General features: G+C 39.6%; 1 protein-coding gene across 1 annotated transcript in view; it reads right to left on the bottom strand.

The window, feature by feature from the left end:
* Nucleotides 1–923: 923 nt before the first annotated feature.
* MAT1A (methionine adenosyltransferase 1A) overlaps nucleotides 924–25,727 on the bottom strand; it is a 40,964-nt gene continuing 16,160 nt past the window's right edge. Inside the window, exons 4-9 of the mRNA XM_072627990.1 lie at nucleotides 20,570–20,682; nucleotides 17,673–17,816; nucleotides 10,506–10,724; nucleotides 6,294–6,476; nucleotides 5,420–5,553; nucleotides 924–3,939 (exon numbers count right to left, since the gene is read on the bottom strand). Of these exons, the coding sequence (XP_072484091.1) occupies nucleotides 3,837–3,939; nucleotides 5,420–5,553; nucleotides 6,294–6,476; nucleotides 10,506–10,724; nucleotides 17,673–17,816; nucleotides 20,570–20,682 (896 nt within the window). The 3' untranslated portion in view covers nucleotides 924–3,836. The remainder of the gene's footprint in view (nucleotides 3,940–5,419; nucleotides 5,554–6,293; nucleotides 6,477–10,505; nucleotides 10,725–17,672; nucleotides 17,817–20,569; nucleotides 20,683–25,727) is intronic.

Genomic DNA, 25,727 nt, shown 5'->3' with positions numbered 1-25,727 from the left:
GCCAAATAACTATCTATCTTCTAAGCAGCAGTCAAGCTAAGTGCAGAGGCTCAGTTCAACACAAGGTTGGCCACAAAGTGATGAGGATTTTCAGCTGCAGTAATTCACAAAGAGCATCTATTACAGCAAAGTGGGATTGCAGCCTACATTGGTAAATGGGAACCACCAAATGGTAGATTCTTAGAACTGAAGGAGGAGGAGGGAAGACAAGGAAGGAGAAAACAGAGGAAAATAAGAAGGGCAAGAAAGGAGGACACAAGAGGACAGGAGAGGAAAGTAAGAGGAGAGAAGAAGTAAAAGGATGAGAAGAAAGGAGAGGAAAGAAGAAGAAAAGGAAACAGAGGAAATAGGAAATAGCATATATATTATACACAAATATACAAAGTATCTTTTGGGGGAAGGTATACAAAGGTGTACTGGCATACTTGTTCATACTAGAAAACTTATAAGAAGTCATTCATATTTACTTGTATTTTTTATATTTTGACATTAAGGTTAAAAATAAAGTAAGGAAGAATTAGCAGCTCAACAAGTTCACATTTTCTGTCTTACTTGACCTTAGTTGTTACAAAATGTCTTTTGCACATTTTCTCCAACTTCCAATTCCTTTAAGCAGTGAGCAGTTGTGAACCAGTTTGAATACATATGACGGTGGATTGTGCTTGTCTATTTGGTGCTAAATTTCATTTAGTGCCTTTACCCAGCATTGCATAGTTAATCATTATGACCTGTAAAACTTGGGGTAACATCTGAGGGGAAGACAAAAGAACAGACATGCTAGAGTATGGAGAAAATTGTGGTTATCCAGAAGTTGGCCCCTTTGTTTCCATTTCAAAGTATACTCTTGCTTATTATTCTGTTTTTTCCCACCTCTTATTTTGGAAGACTTTGAAGAATGGCAAAGAGTGAGCCCAAGACTAATATTGTTTGAAATTTTATTTATTATATACAGAACTAGAAGGAGCTAAATGTTAAGAAGGAAAGAGATTAGTTTCCTACAAATACCTTTCCTTAAAAAAAAATCTTTGATGAAAGGGACAAGAAAGTAGAAAAATCAATGAATTGCAAATAGGCTCAGAAATGAACTTGCTTTTTATATTTCTGGAAAGGAAGAGTCAATAAAAATCAGATCATTTACTCCTTTGGCACTTAACCAGTAGAGCCTGGCCAAGGCCAAATCTGGCTCTAAATGTAACACCCTGATAGAAGCACAGGGAGTTTTGGTAAAATATTATTAAGCTATAGCATGGCATTTCTGCATCCCATTTTGGCTCAAGGGGTTTGTAGATAAATTTTCTTTCTGTATTCAGGAAACATCTCACCATGGATATGAAAAAAATAGTATTAAGTTCAGCTGGTGTTATAGGACAAATACAGAGATGCTCTTCCACTAGTCAATGGGCCTCATTGCCCTTAGAATTTTATCTCTGAGCACCCTTTCATTAATATGAAGAAAAATTGTATTTCCTGCTGGCAATGATCAGAGCAGATAGGTTGGCTTGTTTTACGGTGGTTGCCTAACACTGGAATTTTTGGCAAATATTTAGAAATTACGGATCTGAAAGAAAGTCTTGCCCTGGCTATTTCTCTGGAACTATTTTTTAAAAGTGCATCAATGATTAGATAGATGAGAGGGAAAAGCTAAAAGAGACAACATAATTGGTGATCAATGACAAAAGGATGCTGGGATTTTTTAGTTTTAGGTAGATGTGAGGGGAAATTTAAAAGATAGACATTACTGGTTATCAGTGGCAAAGGATGCTGAAAATTTTTAGTTTCATAGGCAGATAAGTAATTGATGAAAAGCAGGTGAGTTCACAGCTTTAAGGGCAATGGTGTATCAGAGAAAGGGACTTGGCTTAAAGGAATAGGGAATTAAGTTTGGAGACAATAGGCTGTTCCAATTCATCACAGCATCCTTGATTCAAATCAGAACTTTCTTCAGTGTCTGACTTATTTTTCACCTTCATTTCAGCCAGAAAAAGGGTGGGGCATAGAAGCTGAGGTATGTTGCACATGCTACTTTATGTAGCTTAGTATTATACATTCAAAAATCAGCTTGACCTTTACAATGGGCCTGCCAATTAGCAATGGTTTCACGGTAAAAGCTTTAGATGCATTTAATTTAAAATTATCCTCTCTCCAATGTGTCTTTAAATAAAGTACCAGGTGAGAAGATGAAAGTACAGTCACAGTTTGGGGCTTGGCAGTCCTTCACATGAAAAACACCTGTGTGCCTAATAGATGTGATTTTTCTAGTAAAGAACTTGAATATAAGTCTCTTCAAAATGAGTTTTCAGGATTCACTTTCCTAACAGCAGCAGCTATATAGAAATTGGGCTGGAGCTGGCCCCTGAATGATACAGGCTCCTGAAGTGATAGATTTCTTGATTAGCAGGGGTTCCTCCTAGGTTTTTAGTTTATGCTTCAGTCTTTCTAGCTTTTTGCTGGTTCTTATTCTCCATTCTCCCTCCAAGAGCAATCTCTGGGGTATCCTTGCTAAATAACACATTGTATGATTTGTGTGAAATATTCTTGAGACAGTAATAAACACTTCTTTAGTTTCCTGGCCTTGTCTCCTTTTATACATTGAATCATGAGGATCATTGATTATCTGTTGGCCATGGAACCACCAATCCTCTCTCCAGGCAGAAGTGGACATATTTCAAGTCCTCCTTCCCAGTCAATTTGATAAACACTTCTTAAGCTTCTACTATGTGCAAGGCACTGGGTTAGGGTGCCATTCAAACCTGCTTTTCTATGAGGCCTGCTTCTTGACAGAAACCTGACCCAGAGCATCAAGAGAGGGCTGAACAGGAAGGAGCCTGAGACCTCAGAAGCATGACCCTGAGCTGAATTGGGCATGACATTTAGGTTCATATGGTCATAGATTTAGAACTGTAAGTTGAGGGAGCTGATGCCCAGAGGCATTTAAGTGCTTTGCCTAAGGTCACAGAGCTACTAAATGGCAAAGTCAGAATTCAAACCTAGGGCTTCTGACTCTTCAATGCATCACACATCCTCCCTAGATAAGAACTTTTTAATGTAGTTAAGGTGTTCTCTTTGGCAATGCCTGGTGAATGAAGACTAGTGACTCCTCAGAATAATGTCTTTAAGTCACCATAGAAAATAGTATATATTTCACTTAAAGATTTGTGAAGATAAAGATGTGCGGTTTTTCCCCAGCTAAATTCACAGACACCCCCCCCACCAGAAATCTATTTATGAATTCCCTTGCAGCCCCCACATAGGAACCCCCTGATGTAGAGATTATCTCAAAAATATAAGGCCAAATCTTTGGGACATTGACCCATTTGGGAAATTGGCACATGGTAAGTAAGGGAGACTCATCTACAAAGAACCCAAGATGGCATTAGAAGAAAAACAAATCTGGACTCTAGAACTCCCTGATTCTAAACACCACTACCACCACTGGCCCCTGAGTGATGAAAGCAATTGGCTGCAATTGACATATCTATACAGCCTGGATGTATGCCTTTCCTTTCAAATCAATCATATTATCCTGGGTCTGAATCAAGAGTTAAGGGGAAATCATTATCATCTTTATAAACAGGTCTGACCTAGCAACACTAGAGATAGATGAATTCTACCAGGCCTTCTGCTGATGGCAACATGCTAAAAATAGATGGGACTTTGCCACTAACTCAGGACGCTGGTAAAGAGGAGAACCAGTTTCTAGAGAGATAATCAGCATCTATCAGTATCGTGTAGCTCTCTGATCTGCATATAGAGTGGTCAAAGGAGTGGAAAGCCAGGGTCATCTTGAAATGCAGAATTCTACTGTGCTTTCTTCAACAGACTGGTTCCTGCTAACATTAAAATATGAGCTTTCTGGGAATTTCCCAGGGAAATTCACTTCTTCCAAAATGGCCATAGCACGCTGTCTTCTGATAAATTGGCTTCTTCAAATCAAGGTCCCTAAGAGTTCAGCAAAAGGAAAGAAAAAGGTTCTGTTACTCTAGAACTGCAATCTGTGAATCACTTGCATTTAAACATAAGAGAACCAAGAGTAGGGAATACTCTCATTCTATATATCAGTTGGGGAGAGTAATAGTACCTATGTCATGGGGTTGTTGTGGAGATCAAATAAAGTAACATGTGTAAAGCAAACTCTAACACACTATAAAATACGTTATTATTACTATGATTATATAAAGTTTGAGACTTGGAGTGTCATGAAAACTCTTTGTTAGAGGACTTAGGTATGCTACTGCAGGGAAGAATGTGTTGATTTTATTATCCCCTATGCCAGACTCTGTCATCTTTTATGACCATGTTGCCCCCTGCTCAAGAATTTTCAATGGTTCCCTATTGCATCTAGAAAAAAAAATTTCCCCAGCTTGTAAAAGTGCATCACAATCTGAATCCAGCCTACTTTGCCAGGCTTATTGTACATGAATCTTATCCACATACCCTTTGGTCCTTCTTGATGTTTCCCATATGAGGACACAGGGACATGTCTGGCCCTAGATATTCCCTCCTGCCCAGATGCACTCCCTGCTCAGCTCTATCTGTTAGAATGCCTTGATTTCCTTCATGGCTCAGAACCTTCTTATGAGTAAGCCTTTCCATTTTCTTTCTTCCTCCAAAAATCATAATTCTAGAAGGAAGAAAATCATCTGTCTTGTTTCATCTTTAGGAAATGAAGAGTGAGGGAGGCAATAAATGTAGACTACAAAAGGGGAAATGATTATTGTTTCTTTAAAAGCATGTAAGTCTGATTCTAGGGCTGTATCCCAAAGAGATCATAAAAATGGAAGAAGTTCCTACATGTACAAAAATATTTATAGCAGCTCTCTTTTTGGTGGTCAAGAACTGGAAATTAAGGTGATACCCATCAATTGGGGAATGGTTGTACCAGTTGTGACATATAGACTATAGTGCTATAAGAAATGATGAGCAGGCAGACTTCAGAAAAACCTGGAAAGATATATATGAACTGATGCTGAGTGAAGTGAGCAGAACCAAGAGAACATTGTTCAGAGGAACAGTCACAGTGTGAGAGGACTGATTTTAATAGATTTAGCCTTTCTCAGCAATGGAAGGACTTAAAACAATTCCAAAGGATTCATGATGGAAAATGCCATCCACATCCCGAGAAAGAACTGTAGAGTTGGAAAGCAGACTGTTTTCTTTTTTGTTTTGTTGTGTTTCTCATGGTTTCTCCCATTCATTATAACTTCTATGCAATATGACTAATGTGAAAATGTGTTTAATAGGAATGTTATGTGTAGAGCCTATTTCAGATTGCATGCCATCTTAGGGAGGGAGAAGAAGAAAATCTGAAACTCGTGGAAGTGAATATTGAAAACTAAAAATAAATTAATAATCAAAAAATGAAAATATATGTGTGTGTGCATGCTCACTCATGGGAACGTTGAAACTATTAAACAATTACCTGACAATGACTCCAGGACGAAGATCAAAATTCTTATTCACCACATCTAACAGCTCTTTCTCTGTCCTTTGGGAAGTCCCATAGGTGAACAGAGAAATTGAGAGAGGCTCAGCCACACCAATTGCATAAGAAACCTTCATAAACAGATAGGGCATAAGAAACAGATCAGCTGGGAGTCTCTACCATTCCTAAAGTCATAATTAGGAGTTCTGGCAGCTAAGGTAAGCAATATGAAAGATGCCCTTAAATCAGTTTTTAAAAAAAAATTCAATGGAGATTAAGGTAGAAGAGACATCTCAGGGATATATCTCAGACCATAGAGAAATGGATTATAAACCACTTTCCCTATGGGCAGAAATAAGCTGTTGCAAGGGAGACCACAGTAAGGAAGTTGACTATCATTCAGCTTCCTATTTTCACTAGTCATGCTAAGTAGGTGCTAATCTCAGATGTTGTTTTCTGATGGAATGTAAATTCTATCATAAACTCTAAATTTTGACACCCTAGGACAAATCACCCATTCTTCCACCCTAATTTTACCTCTGCCCATTCCTCATCATAATCCAAGTCTTTACAAAAGCAAGAACCTAAAGCATCTATTCTACCATCTTAAGATTAACCACTCTGCCACAAATACTGCTGGATTAGATATCCATAATAATGAAATAAGATCTTCTAAAATTCATTTCCCTTCATCCTAAGAGCAATACATAAGGGGAAAGGATAGCATGGAATGAAATGGAGCTCTGCAGATGAAGGACTGACTGATGGAAAATAACCTTAGCCTTTAGCATTCCAGTAATCAACAACTGTCCCCTAAAATAGAAAAGGCATTGGAAGGGGGTGGAGAGGAAGAAGAAAAGTGCCAACTTACTTGCACCAGAACTCTCCGACACAGTTTGGCTTTCACTAGGGACTTTGCCACCCAACGGGCTGCATAGGCTGCAGAACGGTCCACCTTGGTATAGTCCTTTCCAGAGAAGGCACCTCCCCCATGAGCTCCCCAGCCTCCATAAGTGTCCACAATGATCTTCCGGCCAGTGACTCCTGCATCTCCCTGCAGGGAGGCAAGAATAAGGGTCATATGAGCAGTTTCAGATTGAGGAACAACCAATAATGGCATCCAGAATCGATCAATATCTATTGATTACCTACCTACTACCAGGCACTATACTAAGCTCCAGGGATGCAAAAAGAGGAAAAATACAGTCCCTGACCTCAAGGAACTCACAAGAATATTTTGGGCACAGTTCCATCTTCCTATACTGTGGCCACCATGGATAGGTCAGAACTCAGGAAAGCAACTGCCTCTGTTGACTTCAGTCAAGTCACCTCTCCCCTTTGAACCTCAGTTTCCTCATCTGTAAAGTGAAGGGTTGGGGTGGGACATCGTGGGTAGAGGCAGAAGGAAACCAGATGATGATGACTAACAAAATAATTTTCAAAGAGAAAATCAGTCCTACAAAGAAATGTTTAGTGTTGAGAATTCTCCACTAGATGGTGATATTGGGTCAGTGGTGTTTAAAAAAAACTCTCCAGAAGTCCCTACTTAACTGCCCTGGCTTCTAATCAAGTTTTATAAGCAGGGCCAATACCAGCCATGCACGTATGCATAACAGGAGGCAATCGATGTGATATGAATCAAAGTGGCACCAGGCACGGTCACCTGCTCCAGGACATCAGTACCATTAATTGTCGTTCACCCTTGTATCTTCATTCTTTTCTTTGGATCTTTAAGACTTTTGTAAATAACAGAGAGTGAGCTTAAAACTGCTTAAAACTGAATCAGTTAATATCTTAGTTTCCAGTTAACTCCTTAATAGGGACAATGAGAAATGAGATATAGGATCTTCTACCTGGGAGAGGATGGTACAAAAATAATAATTATAGTGATGGTGAGGTAACTACACAGGGCAGTGGCTAGAGTAGTGGAAATGGAGTCAGGAAGACTCAGTTTCAATTCCTTTCTCAAATATTAACAGTGTGACCCCAGGCAAGTCACTTAACTTCTCCATGGCCTCAGTTTCCTTCTGTGTAAAATGAGAATACTAATATCCCTAACTTAGAATGTTGCTGTAAAGATTAAATGTGGTAGCATACATAAAGCATACTTTCAAAATATACGTAATTGAATATATTAACCTCTTACTGCACATATTTGCAAACCTTAGTTCTATATAAATGTCATCTACTAATAATTATAATTGTTATTATCATCATCATCACTGTTGCTACAATTGTTTGTAGTGAAAAAGTGTGGTGCAGTCATAAGAAAGACTCTGAAGGCCTGGGTTCAAATCTCACCTCTGACGTTAACTACCTTGTGACCTTGAGTAAATTATTTATCCTCCTTGGCTCTCAGTTTCCTGACTTGCAAAATGAAGGGGGTGGGTCAGAGGGCTTCTGAGCTGCCTTCCAGATCTGAATGCATGACCTCGTGTTCCTGTGACTAAGAAATCTTCACCCCAGGAAATTCTAAGGAGAATAGGAAAGATCCTTTTCCCCTCCCCAAACTCTGAGAACAAGCTGGCGTAAACAAAAGAGATATATGAGCTAGGTGTTGAGAGGAGGGGGGGAAGAAGAGGAAAGGAAGGGGAAAACTATCATATATATTTACATATATATATGTATGTGTGTGTGTGTGTAGGTATGTATGTATGTAGGTATGTATACACACACACATATAACACCTACCATGTGCCAGGCACTATATTAAGCCCTTTACAAATATTATCTCACAATAACCTGTGATAGGTATTGTTATTATCCCCTTTTTACAGTCAAGGAAACTGAGGTAAACAAAGGTTAAATGAATTGCCCAAGGTCACACAATTAGTAAGTATCTAAGACAGGAATTTAAATCAAGTCTTGCTAGTTTCACGGCACTATCCCCCTGAGAAGGGAATGGCATCAATGGGGTGGAAAATAGAGAATCATTTGAGGAGAACAGGAAAAAGGCAGTTCACTATCTCAAAATAAGCCTCTCATGATAAGCAGCTGCGTGGACAGGCCATGGAGTTCGTCCAGCAATGAATATATCTAGGACAAACAGAATTTGGACAATGGACCCAGCCTCGAATGGAATTGGAGGAAGAGAGCTGATTTACATTTGGAAAGCTAGGCAACATTCCACCCTAAAACAAAGGCCCAGACTGACATTCTCCCAGTAGAGCTCGGCTTGGCCTTTGCTGCACTGCCTGGTTTCAGTTCAGCAGAACAAGATGTCCCTCCCAGGACAAGCTCATCATTCCTAAATTCACCAAGCCTTGATCCACACTCCCTCCCTCAGCCCCCTCTCCCCTCTGAGAACTCCTCCCAATGCCTTCCTTTATAGAGGCTAGAAAATGGACTCAGCTCCTTCCACTTTGCAGCTACTCCTCTCCCTGGTTTCAGCTCAAAGGAACAATGTGTCTCCGGTTGTGTCTGACCTCTCCCCCTTTTCTGCCTCCTTTTGTAGGTTATCTCCCCCTTCAGATTATAAACTCCTTGAAGGCAAGGACTATATTATTATTCATTGTCTCCTCAATGCTTAGCGATACCTAGCACATAATAGGCACTTAACATGTTTATTTGATTGGATGAAATAGAACTGTACGATTTTGAGCCACAGAATACCACAGTCTCTGAAAAACTAGTCACCTCAAGATGGAAATACATAGTGGTTATAAATATATTGAGTATTCTGCCAGCAAAGTATTGCACTTGAGGACAGAGGTGAAATAAAACAAGGATGACGTTTCTCATCCTGGGTAACTCCTTTCCATGTCTGCCTGTAAATCCTCCACAATCTACTTGGTGTTCTGGGCACACCTGCATTGCCTGGGTGGTGGACTGCTTCCCTCTTATCTCTCACTCACTCTAGGTTACTGGCATATATAACAGTTCAAAGGGTAGCTCAGGGGGCACCGCTGATAGAGCACTGGTCCCAGAGTCAGGAAGATCTGAGTTCTAATCTAGCCTCACATTGGCTTTGCGAGCCTGGACAAGACTCACCCTCTCTACAACTCAGTTTCCTCATCTGTAAAATGGGGATAATAACAGCACCTACCTCCCAGTGTTGTAAGGATTAAATGAGACAATGTTTGTAAAGCACTTTGAAAACCTTAAAGTTTCATATAAATGTTGGCTGTTATTATTATTAATTTCATATGGGCCCTTAATATTTAACATAACATTTTTCCCATGAGAAGGAAAGTAGAATAGTTCTTCTTTGGCAGATGAGAAACTAAAATTTAGAGGGATGAAATGATTTAATCCTATATCCATAAATAATGGAGCCAGGATACTGAAAGAACTGGGGCTGTTTTAGTTTGGAGTAGAGAAGATGGAGGGCATATGATAGCTGCCTTCAAGGATTTGAAGGTTTGTTACATGGAAGAAGTATTAGACTTGTTCCTGAGATTCCAGAAAATAGAGATAGAGATAAATTCCCAACTTTAGGTAGGGCCAGACCCCACCGTGCCACCTCAAATCAACTTCTGGGCCTCCCTGGACATACATATGGGCATGGGGCTAAGAGATGTCACCATGATGAAGCACACTACCCACCTCCTAACAGAGAGGTGCTTGACAAGGTGCAGATCGAGACTTCTTTTTAATATAGCCAATGTAAGAATTCGTTTTTCATGACTATGAATATTTGGTTCAAAAAGAGAAGGATTGTTTCTCTTTTTTTTTTCAACAAAAGGTGAATGTGTGTGTGACAGAGAGATAGAGGGAGGGGGAGAGAGAGAGACAGAGACAGAGACACAGAGAGAGAGACAGAGACAGAGAGAGAATGAATAGATTTTCATTCATTGCAAAATAGATGATAATAATAATAGATTTAAAGTTTACAAAGCCCTTACCTCTTTTAATGATAGATGATAGATAGATAGATAGATGGTAGATAGATAGATAGATAGATAGATAGATAGATAGATAGATAGATAGATAGATAGACGGCAAATAGGTGATAGATAGATACATAGATAAATACATAGATAGATACATAGATAGAACAAATGTTCAACCTATGGTATGGAATAGATTCAACAGGGCAATACTGCCTGATCTGGATGCTGGGGTATAAAGATAAACAAGGCACCTGTGGCCCACCAATGACAAAACGCCCACTGGGCTGCAGGTGGTAAATTGTCTTTTCATCCAAATATTTTGAAGGCACCACAGCTCGAATCACTTGGTCCTTTAAAGCCTGGCGCATGTCCTCCAGCGTGATGTCCTCATTGTGCTGCACCGAGATCACAATAGTGTGAATACGTACTGGAATGACAGCCCCGTTGTCCTGAGTGTACTGGACGGTGACCTGCATGGAGAAAAAAACAAGGTGATCACCATCCATGTTCCATTCCTGTTGTGAGCAGAGAACCAAACTATCTATTGGTGCCATATAGGTGACAGATAACAAACGTTAAGTATGCAAGATCCTTTTCTCTCATGTCTCATTACAGCAGGAAGGTAATCTGGTGTTCTTCAAGACTGTGTAAGAAAAGAATAGGGTCTGTCAGGTCCTACCAAATTGAAGAACAAGGAAGAAGGCCATACCACATATTTCTGTCATCTAAGAGTCAGCCTGGCTAAATTTAAAATAATATTACTACTGCCAAGAATAATAAAAGTTTGCATTTCTATAGCACTTTAAGATTTATAAGGCACTTTGTAAGTGTCACTATTTTATCCACACAACAGCCTTGGAAGTAGGAGCTATTGTAATCTCCATTTTGCAGATGAAAAAAGTGACTTGCCCAGGGTCACACAGCTAGTAGGCAGAAGAATGATCCAAAGTGATGGATGTTCCTATCCACGGTGAGTCACAAGAACCTCCTAGTTCACTAAGATATGGATGAGTTCTAATTTGTGTCACTGAAAAAGTGACCACCATGAATAAATTCGCTTCCATTCAACAAGCGTTTAGCTAGTGCTCACTAAATACAAAGCTACGGGAGACTCTTCATACAATGCAGTATCACCTGTAAGAACAAAGTTTGAGGGCACAATAAAAATAACAGACAAATGCATCTGATAAATATTTAATGACAAATGAAGTTATATGTAATTAGCCATAAATGGCAAGTAATTCACATAAATGTCTTAAATTATTAGTGTCAATCTGTTGTTGCTCAGTCATTTCAGTTGACTGGTGTTTGATTCTTCATGACCTCATTTGGGTTTTTTTAGCAAAGATACTGAAGTGGTTTGCCCTTTCCTTCTCCAGCTCATTTTACAGATGAGGAAACTGAGACAAAGAAGGTTAAGTGACTTGCTTGGGGTCATACATCTACTAAGTGTCTGAAATCAGGTGTGAACTCAGGAAGATGAGTTCCTGACTCCAGACCCAGCACTCTATCCATCCTCTTCACCTTGCTAACCCTCTTATTGCTATTAAACTAGGTGAGTTTTTCCCTCCAGTGACATTCAGTCTACAGCTTTTTTCTATTGAGTTCCAAGCAAGATGGAAAATTGCATTTAATAGGTTAAATACTAGCCCTAATTATCCAATACCTGAAAAACCCCATGTACCCTTCATATTCAACTTTCTTAACTGAGAATGTATTAAACAGAATGCTTAGCCATTCTCTAATACTGTCCAAATATTCTGGATTTATCATGCACTCCGGGTCATGAAACTATATCTATACTGCCCGAGGAGTGGGCATCACTATGTGGCAGGTATGGAATTAGTGGAGAACTAGATTAGTCATGGTGAAGGGGCGAACACACAGGAAAACAAATGGATTCTGAATTTCTATCATCTGACCATCTTGGTTACAGAAGATGAGAGAGACAAAGTCTAAAACTCCCAAGCAAGTAAGGATCTTGAAGAAGAGGGCTTCTTGGTCAGCTGGTATCGGGTACGAGACGAAACCTCTGATAATAGAACATACATATTCCACACTAGCAGCTCCTAGGAGTAGATTTTCATCAACTGTAGTAACAAACATATCCTCCCTTGGATCAGGCAGCGGCTTAGATTCAAGGAGAATGCTCTATCCCACCCTTTAATCATCTAAAAGAACTATCATGTTTATGATCAGGGTCAGTTTTTCATCTAAACAAAATACGATTTTAGGAATCTCCATTACCAAAATGGAGGTCTCTCTCACCTATTGTTGATGCCTACACTTAAATTGGAGACACTCAACAGTTAGCCTTCATGCTGTCCATTTCATCGGCAGGGCTATCCATACAAACAACTTATTGGAAGAGGGATTTATGGCACAAAGTCTGCCCAGGGCATCTAAAACATCAACCAATCAAATGGTAGGGACTAAGCACTCAATCTGGGTTCAGTTCTGTACTAGATACTAGAGAGAAAATGAAAGTATAAAATGACCCCTGTCTTCAAAAAGCTGCAGAGGCAAGATGAATGTGCCTGAAACAACAGGATACAACTAAATACTAAATGGTACCACACCAATTGTAAGGACTAGAATAGTTCTTATGGAAAGGAAATGCAGCAGGGCTGGACTGGCCAAGGGGGCTTCCTGGAGGAGGTGATACCAGATGTGGATCAAGGGGAAGTTGTTGATTTCATGGCTCAGTGAAGACTTCATGACTCATGAAGAAAATATGACTAAAAAGTTTGCCAGATGTTGGGAGCTTCCCCACCTTACCCCCAACATTGACCTATTTAGAAGTATGAAAACACTGAAAGAGTACTCAATTTGGAAGTAGAGAACCTGGGTTGGAAACCTGGCCTGGCAACTTACCACTTGTGTGACCTTGGGCAAGTCTCTTCAGCACTCTGGGCTTGTTTCCTCATCTGTAAAATGAGGGTGCTGGGCTGCATGACCTCCAAGTTATTTAAATATGTAATTACATGATCTCCTGAATTCCTGTGTGACAAGAGCACAATCCCCAAATCCTAGGGCTAGAAAAAGGAGTTGGAGAAGTTTTTGTTTCAGCCTTCAGGCAGAATCATGCTTAAAACTCATCTTGTCTGAGTAGACTTGATACAATAGCAAAGAGGATTGGTTCTAAAGTCAGAAGACCTGGGTTCAAATCCCATCTCTGATGCTGTGTGACCTTTGGCAAGTGACTTCACTCTTCTGGGCCTCAATTAACCTTCTCTAAAATGAGAAAGTTGGATACCTGAAGTCCCTTTCAGCTGTAGATCTTTGGTTCTAAGAGGACTTTGGCATGTCCTTTATAGCCCCAGATTCTCTCAAATCCTTATTTAGTGGCCATTTCATAGATTGATAAAGAAATATGGCAACTAGTTTTATCCCACAAGAAATGTGGTCTGCAAAAATCAAAGTATTGATTAAAAATATCTTCTTCTCTTTGAACATAAGAGAAGTAGCTAAGTTGCAGTATTACAACCCAGGGCTCAGTGGAGCTTCATGTTAGACCCTTGAAACAAGTAGGAATAGGAAGGAAGAGGGAGACAAGGGTAATTAATGCCTGTCATTATGAAAAATAACACAAATGTTATACTGTCCAGGTGAAAAAGAACATGCACACTCTTAGTCAAGGAGCAGCTGGGTGGGCAGTGGATAGAGCACAGCTGGGTGGGCAGTGGATAGAGCACAGCTGGGTGGGCAGTGGATAGAGCACTGTGCTTGGAATCAGGAAGACTCATCGTCCTGAGTTCAAATACAGCCTTCAATACTAACTAGTTGTATGGCCCTGGGCAAGTCACTTAACCCTGTTTGCCTCAGTTTCCTCATCTATAAAATGAGCTGGAGAAGGAAATGGTAAACTGCTCTGGTAGCTCTGCCAAGAAAATCCCAAATGGAGTCACAGTCAGATACAACTAAAAAACTAAACACTCTCAGTCATTCCTGTTCTCATCGGATCATCAATAATGAGTAAAACAATGTTGCCCAGAAGGAAGCACTTGTCATAGATCTAAAGTTGGAAGGAATCACAGAGATCATAAAATATTTTATAGATGAAGAAAACTGAGGTCCAGGGAAGTTAAGAGACTTGCACAAGGTCACACAGATAGTAGGTGTTGTTAGGGGTAGGATTTGTACCTTGTCTTCTTGACTTCAGACCTGTACTACCAAAAAAAATCTTGACTGAAAATAGAAACTCCATGGGAATGGGACCAGAGAAAGATAGCTCAGAGAGTTACCTGGAATATTAGTAGAGAAGCTCCCATTGTCAAATGTCTAATCTCTAGATGAAGAAAAGCTTGGGATGAACATCAATCTCCTTTCAGGAATCTTTGGAACAACCTATGCTAGCACAAATCATGAATGGTAATTCATTCATGTTGCAATTGATTGAGAAGGCAAGTAAGCCTTGTAAGACTTGGCCAAAAAAAAAAAAATGTGTATGTGTATCCTTCATGTCCTCAGGGTAGTGGAAATCCACAAGAAGCTTGGCTTTGGATCAATGTTTGCCCTCTCTCTCTCCTTTCCAGATCCTGGAACATTCCATTTCTTAGTACAGGAGCAAGGAAAGTAATTTGCTTCTTATCCAAGTAAAATGGATAATCCCCTCCTACTAAATGCACTGCAAGTATATATTTCACTTTTCATTGATCACCCAAGAAAAAGGAAAACTCAGGTGGTTCCTCTCACTTCCTGACAGCTCAACTCCAGGATTTTCTTTTCTGTGAATCCCATCCTATTTTAATATCTGTACACATGTAAGATCAGACCACATGTTTGTTAATCTTACTTGGTGCAATAAAAAATATATTTTTTAAATTTCTTATCCCAATCTATCCCCATGTTACTCTCCCAAAGGGAAGGATCTTGAGAATGACCTTTAAAAAATATCTCCACTGCTGATGAAATATCTAGCTGAGATTACATGCATATGACTAAAGAAACCAAAAGACAGTATTCTACCTATTTGTTTGGGTTTTTTTAAATAGTATGTACTCTGATGTCCATTGCACCAATTAATTAAAAATTTCACCTTCAAAACTCTGCCCGGAGGCAAGGTGGCTAAGCTCCTGCTGCTAGGGCATAAATGAAATCTGAAGTGTTTATTGAATGGTACAATATACAAAATTCAGGGTCAAGTGCTACAGATGATAAAAAGAAATTAATGATCTTGTCCTCAAAAAGTTTTCAATCTAGTTGGCGAATTTTTTAAAATTACCTATAAAAATACTTCCACTGGAAAACAGCACATAGATAAGAGACATTTTCATGACAAAGAGTCAGGGGTAGCAGGTCAAAGAAGGCAAAGATTACCCCAGACTGGTGAAGTCAGAGGAGGCTTCACCAAGAAATGAGGATGTAAACTCTGAAGGCTAGGTAAGAATGCAATAGACAGATGAGAGAAGGGAAGGTTCTTCAGGAAGGGAGAACGGTTTCAACAAAAAGCATGTTCAAGTGATAGAGTGTGGAAGGATCATGTGAAAGAGTAGATCATCATATTTGGAAAGTGAATTAGGATTCACTGTCTCAGAACTTGATCTTACTAAATCATGTTGGCTTTGTTTAATGGAAAAGAGGAAAACACTAACAGTTTTTGAGCAGACATGAAATTGTGAAAGTCATACTTTAGGGAATCTAATCTGGTAGCTGTGTATGGAAAGAAGTGAGGAAATCATAGGATCATAGACTTAAAACTAGAAGTGACTTTAGAGATCATCCCATCCAATTCCCTTATTTTAGAGATGAGAAAAGTGAGATACAGAGGGCATAAGTGACTTGCCCAGGGTCACACAGCTAGTAAGTGGCTGAGGCAGGATTCAAGCTCAGGTCTTTCCTATTATACCACCTAGCTGCCTGGCAGATGGTGTAACTGATTATAGGAAGATCAGTTAGGAAGCTATTATATTGATATGAGTCAGTTGGTAAAGGCTGAGGTCTTAATAATGGCAATGATGACATAAAGAAAGGAAGGAATTTGAGACTCATTTCAAGGGGAAAATTGCCTGTTTTAGTGACTAACTGATTATCAGGAGAAAGAAGAAAATTATGTCCAAGACAACTCCAAAATTTTGGACGTAACTAAAAAAAATTACAGAGATTAACTATAGTCTGAAGAAGGAAAGAAAACCTTAGAAGGAGACAGAAAGAGTGGTCAGAGATAAGAAAACAATACAATAATGTCATGGAGGCCAAAGGAAGTTCGAAGAAAGAAGTGGTCAATATGTGCTACAGAAAAATCAAGGAGAATGAGGATGGAGGAAAAAAACTGGAATTAGTAATTAAAAGTCTCTGACATCAACATATTAGGATAAGGGAGCCACAATGATTCCCCAGTGAGTCATCCTAAGCACTCTTGGTTCTCTGTCAATGTTGACCTATGAGACACTTTTAGAATTCCTTCCCAATACCATACTCCTAATTACTTCCTTGCCTCCTCTCATCTCCTTTGGAGGTGTCCAGTGCCACTGTAATAGCAGGAAGCCCCTCCTATGTTCATTTCCACCTTCTACCATGAGGATCCTTCAATGAGGGAATATCTAACCCTCTCCTGCCCCAACTTCCTGAAGCTTATCCTGAGAATTGCCCAATGCCACTACACACAACTGAAACATACTGGCCTCTGCCCATACCTCCATGCTGCCTCACCCCCAACTCATCTGTTAAATAAGGATACCTTTCACTTAAGGCTCACTTCTTCCTGCTCCATCCCCCTCCTCCAAGTGAGGTATGGTGCACAGAACTCAGAATTTTGCATCAGGTAGACCTGAATTCAAATCTTCTCTCAGAAATTTACTTACTCTGTGACCATGGGTACATCACTTAACCTCCATCGGTCTCATCTATAAAATGGGCATGATAAATAGTATCTACCTTTCATGGTTGTTGTGAGGATCAAGTGAAATAACATATGTAAAGTGCTTTGAAGACTTCACATAAATGATGGTAGTAGTAGTAGTAGTAATAGTAGTGGTAGTAGTAGCAGTAGTAGTAGCAGCAGTAGTGTGACTGGAATTGACCATGGAACTGACCATGGTTGAAGGTCCTCTGGAGAGTGTCCCACTATTCTATTGCTGTTTCTCCTCATTCTTATCCTCTCTAAGGTGACCTGGAATAGCTTCATCACAAGGGCTCTGATACTTCATTTACCACCACCACCACCCCATCTCAAGACTACACAAAAGACTGCCCCCAATCTAAAGGGGCCAACTCTCTTCTATTCTTTGTACATTGAAATATTCATGTTTTGGGATAATTGCTAATTTCATAATGAAAAGAGATTAAAAATTAATCTTTGTGTCTCTGAGTATACCATTTTGATCCATCAGGGAACGTAATTTAAGAAGAGTTTGAGGTTGTTGAGATTTTTCTTTTTTGTTCAGTGGTCCTCTATAGTGAATCCAAGAAAGACTTACCTGTGTTTTGGAGTCAGGTCTTAGCCAGGGGAGAACCCCTGCGCGCCTCAGATCTGCCATCCGGGCATTGAGCTTATGAGCAAGTATAATTGTGAGAGGCATACATTCTTCTGTCTCATCTGTGGCATAGCCAAACATCAAACCCTACATGAAGAAGGAAAGAAGAAAGGGAGAGGAGAAGAAAACAGTTTAGTGTCCCAACTATAGGGTGCTATACCCTAGGTTTAATTGTCTCTTAAATGTCTACAACTCCTTGTTTCAGTTGCTAACTCCTCTCAGGTCCCTTAACAAGTTCTGCCAAAATGTCCCCATTCTCAAGGTAAGTGACAGAGAAGGACATACTCTCGGGGAGGCATCAAGTTCATTTAAATGTAAAGTGTGTTTAATAGTTGGATGCAAAAGAAAATAATTGCTCTCTGAATAGATGTGCTTATTAAAAGAGGGTGTTTCTCATTTCAAAAGTAGGAATCCATTCAGTCTCAAACCAACCAAATTTAAATTTAGTCATTTATAAACACATAAAGATAGATGAAGGCCAAAAAATGCAGGCCTCAGCATTTGAGCTCCTTGAACTTGCCATTTAATTCTCAAAGCTGACCTTTGCAGATTCTGAAACTCCATTAGACTTAAGAAATGCTCATTTTGTTGTCTAATAAAATTACAAAAGGATTTTTTACTTTGGACATTAGCGTTCATTATCCATGAGGAAAATGAGAAATTGATCAACTTGAAACACAGTAAATAGACATGGATTAGTTATGAGCCCCGTTGAGCAGTCTTCCACTTGGAAGCCACTCAATTGCATTCCATTTCAGTTTAAACGAAGTCAGACTCACAACCACTGGGAAGTTGTTTTATCTGTGGTATTTTGCTGTGACATTATGTCTCCATCTCTTTTCATTTATGCTTTTAGAACTAAATATATTATATACCAAACATCCAGATTTCAGTCCAAAAGAAGAATGTGCATGGACTGTTTTTTTTTTCCTTCTTCATTATATATTTTTTAAAATAGATTTTCACACATCTATCTCTCCTCTTTTTCACAGCCAAACTCCAAGAAAGTAAAGCTTCCCATTGCCTCTACTTCCTCATCTCCCAATCACCTCTCAACCCTTTGTAATCTGGTTTCTGATCCCACTATTCTATCAAAACTTCTCTGCAAGGTCACCAAAGATCATTCATTTGCTCTAACTAGTTTCCTTTTCTCAGTTCTCATCCTCGTGTTCTCTGAAATGCCTGGTACTGCTGACTATAGCCCTTAAAGACTATCTCCTTCCTGCATCTTCCTGGCATTGCTTCCTTCTGGTTCTTCTCATACCAACCTGACCATTCCTCCTCAGTCTCCAAGTGGTTCCCACCATTACAGATAAGACAAATGGTGTTCTTAGATCTGTCTTAGGCATCAATTACCACAACCCACCTAGTTTAGTTTTTCCTCATGGCAAGTCTAAAGATTTATCATAGAAACTATGTCAAATAGATAAGAGTTTGAGATTTGATCTAATTTATTATTCAGAATGATTTATTTCTAGACTACAATATCTCCAAGTTAAACCTTTTGTTCAGTGTTCAGCTCTTCTACCAAAGATAAATGGCCAGATGGGGGATCCCCTCTATCAATGCAGGTTGGTACCTTCTCTTAAATTTAGAGTGTTAGAGAATTATTTATAGGTCTGAGAAATTAAGTGACTAACTCAGGGATACATAGGCAGGCCAATGACAAATTGATCTTTCTATCCATCATGCCATGCTAATTCTCACAATAATAAAAGCTTACACTTATGTAGTGAATTAAGACTTGGGAAGCATTATACATGTTATACATATATATATGTTGTCTCACTTAAATCTCACAACTCTAGAAAATATGTGCTATCATCCCATTTTACAGAGGAGGAAACTGAGTTTCAGAGAGACTAAGTTACTGTCTCATGATCATCCAGCTGGTAAATATCTAAGGCAGGATTTACATTTAGCTCTCTATTGACTCCAACATGCATCCTGTTAGACCACATGGCCTTCTCTATATAAAGATCATATATATTATATGACTTTATGAGTTTCTCATGCTCTATAATAAGAAGTATGCTGGTAAATATTTAACAACCAGCTGTCTGGGGAAAAAAAAGTATACATGACATATATTTAGTTTAATTTGCATCATTAACATTTTTTCCAGCACTTTCTTAAGTGTAATCAATCAACAATCAATCAAGCTCAGATTTATAGTATTTGCCAATTTCCAAACTATAAATTCTCACATAGTAAATTTAACAATTGGTTCTCAGGAGCCAGTGGGTATTGGTTTCAGCACATCCCTGTATCCTGTGTTTGATGTATGGTCATCAAATTTATACGTAACATGAGACTTAGGTGGTGATTCTGAGCTTTTAATACTTATTAAGTTTATTTTGTATTACTTTTAATTACTCTCTCAGAGTTTTCTGTCCATCAGGCCATATTCACATTGTTAGCCATCCAACCCACTGCAAATACCACATAGTAAATTAATCCTTCTTTGAGGGAGGATACTGAGAACTGAAAAAGAGAAGGAATAATATCCTCTTATACAAAGCTTAAAAGTTCTTCCTAAATCCCTAAGCAGCTTGGAAATCAATGAGGGAAGTTTATTTGAGGACATGGGGATGGAGGGTTAAGGAGCAGGAAAAGCTGTTGTTGGTCCTGTAACATACTGGCCTTACCCCACAATTTATAACTGGATAGAAATAAGAACATAGAAAAAGCAAATACCATGAGATATCAACAGGTAAGAAATTTAAATAATTGACGTATTCTAAAAACAGAGACCATTTTCTCCCTGAAAAGAACAGATACAGTAATTGACTAACTGGGACTGAATTAGGGCTTTGCTACAGTGAATAACGCTTAGTCACCTGGTCTCCAGCCCCAACATCTTCTTCATTTCTGTCTAAATGGAGACACTGGGCAATATCTGGAGACTGTTGTTCCAGGGCTACCAGCACATTGCAGGTCTTGAAGTCAAAGCCTGCAGGGGAAGAAAAGCAAATATGAACATTATAATACACATTTCTCAGGTAAGTTGGGCAGAGGCCTACACCCCAGGTGAACACATGATGGCCTTGTTCAATTCCTAATCCAGGCAATGGTATTTAGTTTTTAAAACTTTTTATATTTTTCTTATTTATGCCCCTAGGGAAATATCTTCTCTCTGCCTCATTTGTCTAATATAAGGTCAGATACAACTTAAAACTAACCCAAACCAAGAAACTTGTAACTAATGTGGGCTAATAATAGCATCTTCCTCCCAGGTTTGTGGTGAAGATAAAAATGAAATAATATTTGTAAAATGCTTTGGAATATTGAAAACACCAGCTAGTCAGGCAATAAGCATTTATTAATCACCTACTGTGTGCCAGGCATGATGCTAAGTACAAGGGATGCATGGAAAGGCAAAAGACAGGTCCTGACCCCAAGGAGCTCACAATTTAGTAGGGCTACAACAAAAAAACAACTATGTACAATCAAGATATATTTAAGATAAAATGGAGGTAATCAACAGAGGGAAAGCTCTAGCACTGTTATGGTGGTGATGGTGGTGGTGGTAGTGATGGTTACCATCTGCCTGCCTATAAACTAAAGAAGGAAGGTAAGAGCTTGAAAGAGTCAAAGTCACAGAATGAAAACAGAACTTGTCCAGTTTTGCTAGAGAAAGGGGTCCCAAGAAGCCACTACTTTTTTAATATCATCAGGTTCAAGTCATTTCTTCAGGGTCACACAGCTAGTAAATATCTGAGGGCAAATTTGAACTCAGATCCTCCTAACTGCAGTACCAGTGCTCTACTCACTGCCCTACCTAGCTGCCTTGATTTTAGTCACTGTTATTTGATCAATTAGTCATGTCTGACTCTCTGTGACCCTATTGGGGTTTTCTTGACAAAGATACTGGAGTGGTTTACCTTTTCCTTCTCCAGCTGATTTTACAGATGAGAAACTAAGACAAACAGGGTTAAGTGATCTGTTCAGGGTCACACAGATTGTAAGTATGAGACAAGGTTAAGTGACTTTCCCTGGGGTCTCACAGCTATCAAGTGCCTGAGGTTGAATTTGAATTCAGGTGCTCCTGAAATAGCACTGAGGTGGGAGACAGGGCACCTGGACTCCTGTCCCACCTCAGCCACACACTAGCTGTATAACCTTGGGACAATCCCACCACCCCTGTGAGTCTCAGCTTCCTTAGTTATGGAGTAAAGGGAGAGGAAAAAATTCTTTCAGCATGGGATGATAAAAAAACACCACTAGTCATTTAATCCTAAAATGGCACAAACCTCCCCAAGAAATCTCACTCCATTTCATGAAACAGTTCCATCTGTCATAGCTAGAATTCTATACAGTCAAATGCCATTTCAGAGCCAGAGGCTCATTTCTCCTTGGCTATTGTTACATTCTGTACACTAAGAAATAGTCTAATGAGAGCAACTCCATAAAAAACATTCTAGTTAAGGTGGACTGAGAATGCCAACTATATGATTAAATCAAGATTAAGGCCAAGGGATACTCCCTCCCCAAGTGGCTGGACTGAAAATACCTCCTGGGCTCCTCAAGGTGAATCCCAACAACCAAAACCTTTTCAGATATTCAAAACCAGCCATGAATTTTGTATGTGGACAGAGAGCATGATGGATGTGCGTTTCAAAGGGCATAGCAATATTATAGATAGGAACAGAGCTTTTCACTACAGGTCTAGCAAAATAGTGGCAGAGGAAGCCTGGCACATTCCTTAGCAATCCACTAGTCACTGGACTTTCTTCACAGGAAAGCAGAAAGTAAAGCAGGAGCTCAGAGGGGGCCTGTGTACTTTGGTCCCAGAGACCAGATAATGAAATTGAACTGTACCTCTCTGCTATCCATTAGCATGGTACTGTGGAGAGAAATTGGTTTTAGAGTCAGAAAAAACTGAGTTTAAATGTCCCTTCTGACAACTACTCCCTGGGTTACCTTGGACAAGTTACTTACCTCTCTGGGTCTCAGTTTCCTCAACTGTAAAGGAGGGGGTTGAGCTAGATGATCTTTGGGCCCCTTCCAACTCTGGGTCTATGATCTTCTCAGTAGAAAAGGTCACCCTGCCAGGCATGTTTGCTTAACTGTTTTCCTTAGTTACAAAAGAGGATTCAATTCCTGAGAGATGGCAATATTTCTAAAAATGACGGTGCTGTAGCAACAAAAGGCATCAATGATACTTAAAAAATAAAAAAAGATGGCATCTGTGGGACAGAAACAGAAGGAGCTGCAATGCATGAAAACAAAGGCCCATGACAAAAAAGACTCTGGCGTAATGTAGCAAACACACTGGGGAACAGAAGAATATGGCTTTCTGACTGACTGCAATAGTCAGAGATTTTCTGAAATATCTTCGATGCCAGATGATGATCAGATAGAAACTCTAGCACCTGTGTGCAACAGTGAGTGAGAGACAGACAGAAGGAGACAGACAGAGAGAGAGAGACAGAGAGAAAGAGAGAGAGACAGAGACAGAGAGACAGACAGAGAGACTGACAGAGAGACAGAGAGAGAGACAGAGAGACAGAGAGAGACAGAGACAGAGAGACAGACAGAGAGAGACTGACAGAGAGACAGAGAGAGAGAATCATAGAACTGTCCAGGTGTCACAGGATGGAAACAAGTATTTCTTAAGTACCAACTATATGCCTGGAACTGGTCTAAGCACACTACAAATATTACTTTGTTTGATCCTCCAACACACCTGGGAGGTAGGTGCTATTATTATCCTCAGTTTACAATTTAGAAAACTGAGGCAGATGGAAGTTAAGGGACGTGGTCAGGCTCACAGAGATAGAAAGTGTCTGAGGCTAGATTTGGCTTTAGGTCTCACTGACTCCATGCCCAGTAGTCTATGCCAATTAGTGGTCATAGACAACAGTCCATGCGCCATCTGCTACAGTAAGATGGGCTCATGAGGAAATAAAATGAGCTTTGGAGTTACTCTTCCACGTTCCTCTCCCTTTATCATTTCTAGGGGAAATCCCTTCTGGGAACTGTCTCTTTTAAAGACAAAGACAAAAAGTAATTCTTGAATAACCTCTGAATAAACCAAAATAAAGTGACTTTCTTGGTAGAACATATTGACAATTCTGTCTGGCAAAACATGCCCACTTGGCATTTCAGGAAGGTTAAATAATGTTGAACAGTATGTTCCTTGGAGAGATGTCATAAAAGAATGCTTCTAAGAACTAGCAGAGTAGAGAGAAACAATTACTTTAAACATATCTCTTAGCCATCCTGGGCCTCAGTTTCCTCATCTGTTAAAGTGAGAAGGTTTGACTAAATGGCCTCTGAGGTTTCTTCCAGCTCTAAATCTATAATCTATGATGGTTTGTTGCAAAGACCTGGGTTCAAATTCTGTCTCAGATACTAACTGTTGTGACGTAGGCAAGTCAATTGTCCTCTGTGCTTCTTTCCCCATCTGTAAAATAAGTCCACTGGTCTTTGAGGTACCTTTTAGTTCTAAATAAATGCTCCTATGATTTGATTCTACAATCCTCTTGTTTCTGGTGTTCAATCAGAGTGATAGCTGGACATTTGGGGGTCTTTTCTATTTTAGGTATATCCAGAATATAGTTAGAGCCTCAAGGGTGTTCTCTTTTCTCCCCAACCTCGCTTCCTTAAAAGTAGTCAGTGGAGACATCAGGCAATAGTTCGAGCATTCTGAAGTGTCTAATGTTGTTCCCACATTCCGACATTATGGCCAACTTGACCCAAAGCTCTGTTGTCTTATTGGAGAACAAAAGTGTTCAGGGGATAGTTTTATATCTTCAAGCATTCCTATAATCTTCTGGCTACCTGATGTAGAATTTGCTGCTCCTCCTCCCTTTTCTTTTCCACCAGTGTTATTGGTTGACTGAACTTTCAATCACAACCACACTCTCAAGGGTAATACAATGGATGAAAACCATCCAAAACTTTCCCTGATACTTCTTGACAACTCAGCCAACCACTGATATTGGTGGAAAGGGGAAGAAGGAAGGGAGTCAGAAAATTCTACTTTGGGGAAAGCATGCACATCTGCAAGGTATTTTACCATGGACAGGATTTTATTAAAATCTGTGCCTCCAGCACTATCACCTATTCTCCTTCACCAAAGGAAGTAAGTAATGAATAGACAATGTGTGTATCTGCATATATGTGTGTATGTATGCATATGTGTGTGCATGAGTGTACGTGTGTATTTATATATACACACTATAGAGAGATATCTACTCTATATGGTATTACAAGAGTTACTATTCCCATTTTATAGATGAGAAAACTGAGGCTCAGAAGGATTAAGTCACTTGACCATGGCCACAAAACTAGTAAATAGTATAAGTTAGAGACAAGGATGAGGATAGGGGCTAAATGTGATTTCATTGGTGTAGGGAGAACTTCCACTTCCAGTGGAGACCAGCATCTTCTCTGGAATTTCTAAACAATCCCAGAGAGTTGCTTGAAGGTAGGGGAGATGAACTGAGATGTCACCAGTGTGTTTGAGACAGAACTCAACCCCATAGCTTCTCAGTTCCAGAACTCAAACCCACGTTTTCTCGGTTCTGGATCTAGCACAGTGTCTATTGGACCAAGTTGTCTCCATACTTAAAGGTGTTCTGTAGGCTATCCCATGAATTCAAATTCAAGTTATGTCAGTACAGGGAAATGTAGTAACAGAACATTATATAAAACAATTAAGGCATTTTTTTTTCCCTGAAAGCAGATGAGCCAAACACTTGGCTCTATTGTAGTGGACTCAATTCCCTCCATGTCCTCTGTGATCTGGCTATGAAGGCTTGCTTCCATGAACAGGACACTATATCTCCTATCTCTGTGCCTTTGTACTGGCTGCCCTCCATGCCTGGAATGTTTGTCCCCTTCACCTCCATCTCTTAGCTTCCCTAGTTTTCTTAAAGACCCAGCTCTAATCTATAGGAAGTCTCTTCCAGTATCCCTAGCTACTAGTGCCTTCCTCTCAGACTACCTTCCATCTACTATCTATCTATCTATCTATCTATCTATCTATCT

The sequence above is a fragment of the Notamacropus eugenii genome, chromosome 1, assembly GCF_028372415.1.
Source record: "Notamacropus eugenii isolate mMacEug1 chromosome 1, mMacEug1.pri_v2, whole genome shotgun sequence".
NCBI classification, from domain to species: Eukaryota; Metazoa; Chordata; class Mammalia; order Diprotodontia; family Macropodidae; genus Notamacropus; species Notamacropus eugenii.
The sequence above is the reverse complement of the archived record's forward strand: the minus strand, read 5'-3'. Positions and strand labels throughout refer to the sequence as shown.